The sequence below is a fragment of the Leopardus geoffroyi genome, chromosome B4 (genome assembly GCF_018350155.1).
Source record: "Leopardus geoffroyi isolate Oge1 chromosome B4, O.geoffroyi_Oge1_pat1.0, whole genome shotgun sequence".
NCBI lineage: Eukaryota > Metazoa > Chordata > Mammalia > Carnivora > Felidae > Leopardus > Leopardus geoffroyi.
Window position 1 is genome coordinate 13876080 of NC_059341.1, and position 12224 is coordinate 13888303.

The 12224-nt window shown below is 43.5% G+C and overlaps 1 protein-coding gene across 4 annotated transcripts in view; it reads right to left on the reverse strand.

The window, feature by feature from the left end:
• Window positions 1-12224, reverse strand: part of NMT2 (N-myristoyltransferase 2) — a 75742-nt gene that overhangs the window by 6378 nt on the left and 57140 nt on the right. For 3 of the 4 annotated variants that reach the window (XM_045466674.1, XM_045466675.1, XM_045466679.1), the window contains one exon: window positions 3622-3792. The exons of the other annotated variant lie outside the window; for it this stretch is intronic. In XM_045466674.1, coding sequence (XP_045322630.1) covers window positions 3622-3792 — 171 coding nt within the window. The remainder of the gene's footprint in view (window positions 1-3621; window positions 3793-12224) is intronic. 4 annotated transcript variants of the gene reach the window in all.

The following is a 12224-nucleotide window of genomic DNA, read 5'->3' on the forward strand; positions in this document are numbered from 1 at the left end:
CTGAAATCATACAAAGTGTCTTATCCAACCATAATAGAATGAAACTAGAAATCAATAGGAAATCTCTGAGCGTGTCAAAGTTGAACAGAATTCTAAATAGTCCATGGCTCAACGAGGAAGTTCCAAAAGAAATTTAAAAATATACACAGAACCAAACGAAAATGAAAATACGACACATTAAAATACTAGGATGAAGCTAGAGCAGTGGAGGGAGGGACACTTAGAGAACTACGTGCTCACACGTAACAAGGAAAGGCCTCAGTAATCTAAGTCCATCCCTCAAGGGACAAGACAAGGAAGAGTATGATAAGCCCAAAGAAAGCAAAAGTAAGGAAATAATAAATATAAGATCAGAAATCAATGACACCAAACATAGGAAAACAGAGAAAAATCAATAAAAGTCTTGTTCTTTGTGGAAAAAAGTCAATTACAGTTGATTTGATGCAAACATAAAAAAAGAAGACACAAATGTATCAGTATCAGGAATGTAATAAGCATTATCACTATGGATCCTGTAGCCATTAGAAGGACGTGAGAAAAATGAAACAACTTTACTCTTATCAACTTGAAAATTTAGAATTATAAAATGCTGATAAAATAAAATTGAAAAGATTAAAATAAAGAGAGACATATCATGTCTATGGACTGGAAGACCTGTCAGTTCTCCCCAAATTAATTTATAGGTTAATTCATTCTTATCAGAATCCCAGCAAGGTATTCTGTAGACAAAGACAAGCTTATTCTACAATTTATGAAGGAAAGGTCAAGGAAATAGATCAAAATAATTGACAAAGAAGAATAAAGTGGGATGAATCAGTCTGCCTCATATCAAGGCTTCTACAGAGCTATAGTAATTAAGACAGGGTGGCAGGAACAGACACCACAGATCAATGGAACAGAAGAGAGAACCCAGAAATAGAGCACAATTCGAGTATTATTATTCAACACATGCAAAAACTTTTAGAAATCAAGATGATAGTTAAAAAAAAAAAAAAAAAGGCAAAGTATATGACCAGCATACAAATGGCTAACAGACGATGTTCAAATTCATCAGTAATAAGAACAGATTAAAAACAAACCATGTGATATCCATCAGACCAACCTAAATTTAAAGTCTGATAATAACCAAGTGTTAGTGAGGATGTGCAGAAAGAGGAACTCTCATTCGCTGCTAAGAGATACTTTGGTGAGCTATCTGGCAATCTCTAGTGATGGTTAAAGACGTGTCTGACCCTTAGACTCTGCAGTTAGACTTCTGAGTATGTATCCTAGGGCAGCAGTTCTCAAAATGTGGTCTGTGAACACCTGTGGGTGTCCGAGACCCTTCCAGAAGCCCGTGAAATCAAAACGATTTTCGTAACAGCACTAAGAAGTTCTATGCCTTCTTCACCGTGTGGACATCTGCACTGAGGATGCAGAAACAATGGCGGTGCAGCCCCCCGTGCCCTCAGCACAATACAAGGCAGTGGCACCAAGCTGTACGGTGGTCATTTTACTCTTCACCGCCACCCCCTCGTAATTAACAAGAAGCTTCACTGAAGCATGTCTGTGACTAAAGAATTATTAATTGTATTAGCTCTCGACCCTTAAGAACTCATCCTTCTAACATCCTGTGTGATGGCCTGGAAGGAAGTAACATCTAGCCCTTCTGCGTCTGGAAACACAAAGGTTGTCTCAAAGAGAAGCCCGAAGGTATAGAGTTTGGAAGATCTGTAACTCAGCGAACCAATGATTTCCCAAATGACCAATCTATGACATCACAAACTCATACACTGGTGAAAGAATGATCAAAGCACAAGACGCACCAGTGGGTTTTAATCTAACAGAATATGAGCCGTTCATTAACACGCTTTCAGACAGAGAATATTCAAAATGATTTGAACAGGCTATTAAAATACTCATTCTTTCCCTTCTCTTCAATACTTCCCGTGAAGGATTTTTCCCCACATGCTTCAGCCAAAAGAGCACATCACAATAGATGGGATGCAGAAGCAGCTGGGAGGACCCAGCTGTCTTCTAGTAAATCGGATGTTAGAGAGATTTGCAGAAATACAAAACGTACCATTCTTAATTTTGTTGCTTTGGAAAATAGGTGTTTTTCATGAAAATCATGTTATTTAGGTAACATGTTTATTCTTGTCCTATTGTTATTAAATAGTATATATATATATTTCAATTATTTATCGTTTTTTAAACTAAGATACAACTGACACATAACATTATATGACTTTCAAGTGTACAAGGTACTAACTCAATATTTGTATCTACTGCAAAATGATCACAGTAAGTTTAGTTAAAATCCATCACCGCATGCAGTAATAATTGTTTTTTCTTATGATAAGAACTTTTAAGATCTACTCTCTTAGCTCCTTTCAAATATATGACACTATGCTGTACATTACATCCTCACGACTTACTTTATTAACTGGAAGTTTATAGCTTTTGACCCTCTTCAACCCACCCCCTACTCTGGGCAGCCACCAAGCTGTTTCCTGCATCTGTTAGGTGTTTTTGTTTTTGTTTTGGATTCTACATAGAAGTGAGAACATACAGTATTTGGCTTTCTCTATCTGCTTTATAAAATAATAAACATTTTTGTTTCAACTTTCAATGTAATAAATATCTGTAAATATTATCCCTAGAAATAAAAGAAAAATAAAAACAAAAAACAAATTGGGTCCTCAGTAATTCTTGAGTCAAGAAGTCCTGAGATCCAAAACTTTGAGAACTGCTGACCTGGAGAAACTTACACAAGTGCATAAAGATCTGAGTATCGAGATGTCCACGCCAGCGCGGTTTTCAGAAATAAAAGCTTGCTGTTCTCCAGAAAGGTCCTTTGAATTCACCCTGTCCATTTTCGCCGCTTCTGCCCTCACTTGGCTGTCATCCCCTATCTGGACCGATGCCCGACAGGGCTGGCAACACACTTCCGGCTCAAGGCTCGCAACTGAACGGGTGAGTAGGCCACCACCAGGACTTCTAACTGCCGCCTCACTCCTCCTCTCCTCCAGGTACTTACCAGATTAAATCTCAACTTTCCAACCTAATCCCATGTCACCCAAAAGAGGTTCTAAGTGAGACGTCATTTGAACAACAAATTCCAAGCTTTAAAAAAAAAGAGGGGGGGGAGGGCTTAGAAAGCATCATGTTAAATCTGTCTAACCAATCAACAGAAAATCCAGACTGTCACTTTTCCTTCCTGAACAAGGGTTTCTTTCCTTCCTTTCCTGAACAAGGGTTAAGTGGCTGAGTTTTGCCATCTCAACCAAAAAGCAGTTCAGTTAAGCCAGTTTTGTGAAACAAAAGGGTATTAAACTTTGGAGTGTATGTCAGCCAACCTGGCATTTTCAAAACTGGATAAAGCCATTGATCACACAGGGACCAACAGAAGAGCATCCTAATTTCCCATTAACAACTAGTAAAAATGTGCTCTACTCCAGGAATGGAAACTGTAAGAAGAAAGTCTGGTTCTATCAGGGTGAGCAGAAATCTGGTCTAGAAGCAGAGACACAAGAGAAAGAAGGAAAGGGGGGGGGGGCATTCTTTGATTCTTCCAGCAAACAGACCTGACCAGATGGTGTTTTCACACTTCTCTGTACTATCTTACCACCTCATCTTTACCTCCACTACAAACGTGTCGATAATGTGCTCCTGGGGGAGGAACCAGTGAGCTACGTCCTCTTCATCCATCACCGGGGCGAGATGAAACTGCTTCAGGTAAGTGTTGGTTAAGTCGCGAACCGCCTTGATGTCTCTCGGTTCCATTGGCCTCAAGCCTGAAGTCTTGGTGGCCTTGTTGCAGTAAAAACAAAACAAATTGGGAAGTTTAAATAGAAGAGGAATAAAAGGCCAGCTGTCTCGGCGTCACCTGGGAGCTTGTCAGAACTGCTGAGTGCTGCGCACCACCCCCACCACCTGCACGGGTCAGAATCTGCAATTTAACAAGATTCCCTGGTGATCTGTATACACATTCAAGTTTGAGAAGCACCGACTGAGAATATACATTCGACGGCATACTGTTCCCTCTTGTCCGTGTGCCTGCTCTTTGGTCAGTACTGCCCGTGACAATACTGCCCAAAGTCAAAGGGAACACTACAAGCTGATCCGCGTTCCAGAGCCGCGACTTTTAACAGCTCACATCACAGGGCAGAACGATCTTATCAGCATGTGTTCTAGAATACTGTGCTTTAAAACTGCCCTGACATGTTGAAAATGCAGATGAAAACAGTTAAGAATCTTACTTTATTCAATGGCCTGCGAAAAGGCTGTTGGAATTTTGTTCTTATGAGCAACAAAAATGAAATAAAAGTAAATCATGTTGGTCAGAATGGGAAGGGAGAGCGTTTTAACAGTCAGCTATTTTCTAAAGGGGAATGGCGAGCGGCCGAGTACTGGCCCTGGCCTCTCATGCCATCTTTTGATTAAAAGGTGATCAGAGCAGGCAACTGAATCCATCATTCCAGAGCATCACGATTTCTGTGAGGAACAGAATTAACCTAAAGGTCCGAACAGGTCACCATGTGGATTTGTTCAACTGCTTGTCCTCAAGAGTTCCAGACATCACTTAGCTCCCTAGGAACTGCCTGGACACCAGGACACTTGAGCCTAGAAGTGGGAAAACCCACTACATGTGCTTGTTTGTACAAAATATTAAAATAGTTTCATTTGTCCAGTTAACTTGATTTTCTTTTAGAAATAGTGGGCACATTAAAAAAATTTTTTTAACGTTTTTATTTATTTTTGAGAGATAGACAAAGCATGAGCAGGGGAGGGGTAGAGAGAGAGGGAGACACAAAATCCAAAGCAGGCTCCAGGCTCCGAGCTGTCAGCACAAAGCCCATCACGGGGCTCAAACCCACGAACCGTGAGATCATGACCTGAGCTGAAGTCAGTTGCTTAACTGACTGAGCCACCCAGGTGCCCCTAAATAGGGGGTACATTTTAACCAATAAGTAACTATATATAAATACTGCTAGTCTACCTTTCCTATTCTAAGTTATTTTTAAATACTTTAAAATTAAATACTGCCTCTAAAATTAGATCATTACAGTTCCTGCATGCCCTAGTCTAGAAGGACAGGAGAAGCCGATGGTGGAAAATAGGTTTTCATCCTGAGTGCTGGCTCTGATCCATCTCAGTGGCTGTGCTGAGGTTTCTAAGGGTCCATGACAAACAATGCTGACTGATTACTGATTAGTGGGATTGAGCAATTTGTTCTTTGTATTTACAGACCAAATGTCCTTACTATGTGCCATTCTGTTATGATTCGTGTAATCTATGAAGACACAGGAATGCAGCTAAAATACAGTGTAATCGTCTAAACTGAGAGAATGTAAGTCCTTAACACTGTAGAGAACTCATGTGGCCTTTCTGTGGAGCACAAAGAGAAAGGACGGGAAATCTCCAGGTCCTAGCTTCCATCGAACGCTTAACCCCTCAAGCAGGCAGGGCAATAACGGCCCGAATATGTGCTGAATGAATGCATGAATGAATAAATTCCTATGTTTTGTACCATAATCATTTACCTAGTAAGCTGTGGTGAAGGCTGCAGACAGGGAAAAAAGTCACTGTCTGCTCTGCAAAGATGAGATTTCTTTGCCTGGCACTTATGCGTAAGCCTGGCGTAAATTCTTTTCTTCTTTTGTTTCCCCTGAACCAATTTTAGTGTTTGGTAGCATTTCTATACCGCAGATTCACGGGAAGATGGAACCTATGTGATTTCCAAATACTGTTAAATGTAACCAATACATATATATATTTTTAAATAGTTTTATTTATTTTTGAGAGAAAGATAGAGACGTGCAGGGGAGGGGCAGAGACGGGGGGGTGGGGGGAGACACAGAATCCAAAGCAGGCTCCAGGCTCCGAGCTGTCACAGCACAGAGACCAATGTGGGGCTCGAACTATGAACTGTGAGATCATGACCTGAGCTGAAGTCAGATGCTGGGTGACTGAGCCACCCAGGTGCCCCTAATCAATGTATATTTCTCAATGCTAATAGGAAAACTAAAATGTATATACAAAGAATATATTTTTATTTTTTTAAAGTTTATTTATTTTGAGAGAGACAGAGCATGCACAAGTTGGGGAGGGGCAGAAAGAGAGAGAGAGAGAATCCCAAGTGGGTGCAGAGCCCGATGTGGGGCTTGAACTCACAAACCGCGAGATCATGACCTGAGCCCAAGTCGGATGCTTAATGGATTGAGCCACCCAGGAGCCCCTAGAAAGAACGTATTTTAAAAAGTCATTTAAAAAGATGATTTTCTTCCATGAGGATGACCTTGATAAATTTTTAAGCAGCCCTGCTCAACATTAAACTGCTTTTTCTTTTGCTCCTGGTTCAGTAACAAGATCAAGTGATTAGATTCACTAATGAAAGCAACAGGATACATGCATCTGTTAAGCAGACATTCAGAAATGAAGAAAAAGCTTGCCACCTTCTTCCTAGACCAGAACATTCTTCTGCAAGACAATTCTCATTCACTGAATATTTATACTGCAAAATCACTAAAATCAACACCTTTGCCCGGCAGACATCTTTAAAGCAGCAGTTCCCAAATATTTTTGTCTGAAACCCCTTTACCCTCTTAAAAATTGAATATTCCCAGAAAGTTTTGCTTATGTGGGTTCTATCTACCTATATCTATCATACTAGAAATTCAAACAGAGAAAATTTTAAAACAAAACAATACTGGAGCACACATTCCATACGACCACTGGTAGACTTCACAGCACATCTGCAGGATAATTTCAGCGAAAAATGCATTTTATGTTTCAATGTTATTACAAAAATAGTGTTGACATCACAGACTCCTCTAGAACAGACTCGAGGACTTCCGGGGGTCCCAGGACTACACTTCGAGAAGTGTTGACTCAGGTCTCCAAAGGTGAGAATAAGGGGTAGTAGAACTGAGAATGGAAAACTCAGGGAAACAGTGTTTGGGCAAACAGGCAGAGAGAATGTACATGCACTGGGCAGTTTGTAAGCACTTCAAGTGCTTTTATGTATTTTTTTTTTTTTTTAAAGGAACATCAGACAGTATCAGCTATAAGAAAAATGCAAGGGGTGCCTGGGTGGCTCAGTCAGTTAAGCGACTCTTGGTTTCAGCTCAGGTCATGCGATCTCACAGTTTGTGCCTCACGTTGGGCTCTGCACTGATGGCATGGAGCCTGCTTGGGATTCTCTCCTTCCCTCTCTCTCTGACCCTCTCTTGCTCACACTCTGTCTCAAAATAAATAAATAAACATTAAAAAAAAAAAAAAAAAAAGCAAGATCCCAGAAAACAGAGGAAGAATATTTATTTTTGCTGGCTCATAATGGCCATGTGTCTCAGTCCCTAAACTTGCTTCTAACATCATAAAGTCACACACTCTCCAAAACATCTACAGAAGCAAGAAATAAATTTTAAAATGTGAAATAAACCCTCAAGTTATAGCTGTGGTCCTCAGAAAGAGGGGGGGGAGAACGCTAAGCCTGGATAAAAAATGATTAAGTTTTGGCATAACCTGAAAGAGTAAGGTGGTCATGTTTTGGAGAATTCAATAAAAAACAAAGACATTTCTAGTGACTGAGAAAATCCAACGTTTCATAAGCAAACTCTGTGGTCTCAATCAGACTTACTTTCCCAGGGTCCAACTAACATGCATCATTCGGACTCTGTTCACTGAAATATGTGTAAAATCTGCTTATCGGTACATCAGAGAAAAAAGGCTCAGCGCTCTATTAAGAAACAGAAGCTGTGTTGTTCTCTGTCGAGCTATGTGGTGTAAACTGTCTTAGAGCCAAGATTCCAGAGCAGAGATGGAAGCAGTGATTATGGTTATTGGCTTTTAAAAGGCAGCAGGAGGGTGCTAAATGGCAAAGAACGCTTCTGTGGCTACTGAAGGTAGAACACTGGGTCTCGGGACATCTTCCTAAGTGTGTCCTGCCAGCAGCACCGAGGGGGGACACTGGGACATTAACCTGCCTCCAGTGTTTTGCCTACATTAAGTGCCTTCACCTTTAGGAGCACTGACCAAAAAAAAAAAATCCGACAGCAAACATAAAACAAAGCCAACGTTTACAGGGCAGGGACAGGCTTAACTCTTGGGAAGGCCCCAGCATCTCAGAGAGCAGAGGTCATGGCATGGGCCTGTGCGGTTCTCTCCCACCTAGGAGACTCTGGGCAAAGCAATTTCATTGCTCTCTTCCGTGAAACTGGGCGAACGCCCCGCCCCTCTCTGACTGTTCCGAGTAAGAAATGAGGCCGTGGACACGCGGTGTCTATCTAGTACCGCGCTCGCCATAACAATCCTAGCTCCTGTTTTAAGAACTCCACGAATACGACAAGTAAGACATGAAGCGGAAACAGTAATGACGAATCGGAAGATGAGACTGACCCAGAGCAAAAGGTGTATTCAGGAAGGTTCTTCTTACATGTCATGGCACAAAAATGTTCTTAGGGGCGCCTGGGTGGCGCAGTCGGTTAAGCGTCCGACTTCAGCCAGGTCACGATCTCGCGGTCCGTGAGTTCGAGCCCCGCGTCGGGCTCTGGGCTGATGGCTCAGAGCCTGGAGCCTGTTTCCGATTCTGTGTGTCCCTCTCTCTCTGCCCCTCCCCCGTTCATGCTCTGTCTCTCTCTGTCCCAAAAATAAATAAACGTTGGGAAAAAAAAAAAAAAAAAAAAACCAAAAATGTTCTTAAATCACACGATTGCTTAAAATCACCCACCTGGGCCCCTAGGAGGGGCGGCCGTGGTGTGGTAAGCACTGCAGTGTCCAGCTGCCGCTGCTGCTTTTTAAGATTTTAGTTTTAAACCCTATGACCTAGCAAATGCACTACTAGGTATTTATCCAAAGGATACAAAATTCCTGACTTGAAGGGCACATGTACCCCAGTGTTTACAGCAGCACTCTCAACAACAGCCAAATTATGGAAAGGGCCCAAATGTCCATCAACTGACAAGTGGATGAATGAGATGTGGTGTAAATGTGTACACACACACACACACACTCACACACACACACACACTCACACACGAGTATTACTTGGCAATGAAAAAGAATGAAATCTTGCCATTTGCAACGTGGATGGAACTAGAATGTATTATGCTAAACGAAGTAAGTCAGTCAGAAAAAGACCGATATCCTCTGATTTCACTCATATGTGTAATTTAAGAACCAAGATGGATGAATATAGGGGAAAAGAAACAAAAATAAGATAAAAAACAGAGACGGAGGCAAACCGTAAGAAACTCTTAAATACAGAGAACAAACTGAGGGGTGCTGGAGGGGAGACGGGTGGGGGATGGGCCAAACGGGTGACAGGCATTAAGGAGGTCACTCGCTGGATTGAGCACTGGGTGTTGTATGTAAGAGATGAATCACCGCATTCTATTCCTGAAACCAATACTACACTATGTTAACTAACTTGAATTTAAAGAAATAATTTTTTTTTTAAAGATTTCATTTTTAAGTAATCTCTGTACCCTACGGGGGGGCTCAGACTCACAACCCAGGACCAAGAGTCGCATGCTCCACCAACTGAGCCCGCCAGGTGCCCCAGCACTGTCCAGCGGGCCCTCAAGAGGCAGACCCTCAGGTGGCTGCCGTGGGCACCTTCCAGTTTTCTAATATCTGTACTCTCACCTCTTCTGCCCTCCTTTCCGTCATTATCTTACTCTCCCTTTTCCTCTCCTTCCCTATAACGGGATGCAGGGAGGGCGACTGGCACACACACCAGAGAGCTCCCGCCCGGACCCTGTCGACCATCCTTTCCTGTGTGTGCCTGTGCTCCAGTGACGGCGGGTAGGGACGCCCGACGGGACCGGGCCATGCCGCCCCCCGGGGGCGTCAGAGGTGACGGAGGCGGGAGCTCAGGGGTCTAACAGGCGAAACGCGGGTGTCTGGGGTGCGCACCCCAAGTCCCCACCGGTCGGTGACGGGCCCGTGTCAACCTGCACAGGCCTCCATCTTCTCACAGGAAAAGTCAGACAGGCACACCAGCTTCATAAGTCTGTCGTGAGAACACAGCGAACGACATGCATGACAGCACTCTGTCAACTTCAATTTACTGGGAAAAAACAAGAACAAAAACCCAGTGCCTGACCAGTCAGTGACTTGTTACCAGCTTGTTAGAACTGTTACCTGAGTTGATCGATTTTTGTGTAAAAACGTAAAGGACGAAGGACAAAAGTCAAAAATCCTCTTACCAGCTCAGATTCTAATCACCCTGAAAAAAACCTGACGAGAGGTATTAAAACTCCTTCTACGACCTACACGTAAGCGGGCACTTTCCTTACACACAAGCCGGACGGCTTTGAGTTCAGAAAAATGAAATTCGGGGAGACCACCACAGCACAGCACGAGCCCCCGCGAAAACTGTAGGCACGCCTGCGGGTTTCCAGCTCCAACGCCCGGACGGCGGAGTCTTTCTAACAGCTGGAAGGAGGACGCTGACGACAGCCAGTGCCCGCAGAGGGGGTGTTTCGTCTTAGCTGTGTGCTGTGCTCACGGCCACCTGCGCCTCTACGTGACTCTGTCCCTCTCGGGTCATTCCAGGTCTCGGCGGTTGGCTTCAAAAGAATCCTGGCCAGCAAACATTAGCTGTCATGTTGACAGTGTGACATCTCTGAAGGTCTTCCTACTTCTGCAGTTAGGTGCGTGCATCTCCACATGCGGGCCCACCCTCCCTTCTGCCGCTCCAGCCCTGGGGCATGTGGACCCTCCCCTGTCCTGTTGCCACAGTTTTTATCTTCCTCTCTTCTGATCTATGTTTCCTCTCCCATCATGGCTTCAGAGGAGGTGAGTTAATAGGCTTGCGCCCCGCTCTCTACAAAAACAGTTACGACAAGGGAAGAAGAGGCCTTCTGATCCTTCTGCCACGTTGCGAAGCCTGGAATGATGATCTTGGTATCTCTGGAGATTGGTTTCCTTCACCTCCGGTTTTGTCCTTATGAAATTCTGCTTAAGGTCAGAAGTTAGTTGATTCCTGTCTGTCATCAGAAAAAATACATCAAGGGGCACCTGGGTGGCTCAGCTGGTTAAGCGTCTGACTCTTGGTTTCAGCTCAGGTCACAATCTCACGGTTCACGGGTTCAAGCCCCGCTTCGGGCTCTGAGCTGACAGCACGGAGCCTGTTTGTGATTCTCTCTCTCTCTGCCCCTCCCCTGTTTGCTCTCTCTCAAAATAAACAAACATAAAAACAAAACAAAACAAAATACACCAATTCGCGTGGCAACTACTGATTACATGTACTTGGTAAACACACAATGGCCAGATGACAAAAGGAACTAGGGTCTACTGAACCCAGAAAGGCCACTACAGACAGCTGAAGCCCTCCCAATCTCCCAATCAAGCTACAATATTCACTGAACTACTTTCTGACAACCCAAAAGAAAGAACAGCTCTGATGAAATCAAAACTTCAGATGAAAAGATCCCATCTTGATGGACAGATTCCATCTGAGTGATGCCACCTCCTGGTGTTCACACCCCTGTGCTCCTCCTGAGTGTGGGTGGGACCTGTGACTCACTTCTAAACAGTGAAATACAGCAATGGTGGTTGGCTGTCACTTTCATGAACGACTACATAAGGTTCTAATTTCCATCTTGCTAGCAGATTCAATCTGTAGACTCTCTCCCTCAATGGCTTTGATGGAGCAAGCTGCCATGTTGTCAGCTGCTGCCCTATGGGGAATCCCATCTGGCAAAGAACTGAGGGAGGCCTCTGACTGGCAGCCAGCAAGGAATTAAAAGCCCTCGGTCCCACCGTCTGCAAAAACTCAAGCCTGCTAACAGCCATGTGAGTTGGAAGTGGACCCCAGTCAAATTTTCAGATGAGACCCAGCCCTGGCTGATACCTTGAGAGAACTTCATGAGAGACCCTGAGGCAGAGGCCTCGGGCAAGCTGGGCTTTGACTCCTGACCCACAGGACTTGGGAAATTATAAATGTATATTTTAAACTGCTAAACTGGGGCCCCCAGATGGCTCAGTTGGTTAAGCATCCAACTCTTGATTTCAGCTCTGGTCATGATCTCATGGTCATGAGACTGAACCCTGCGTCAGGCTCTGCACTGGGCATGGAGACTGCTTAAGACTCTCTCTCTCTCTGCCCCTCCCTAGCACTTTCTCTCTCAAAAAATAAATAAAATAAAATAAAATAAAATAAAATAAAATAAAATAAAATAAAACTGCTAAACTTGCAGTAATTTGTTACACAGCAATAGAAAATTAATACACCATCC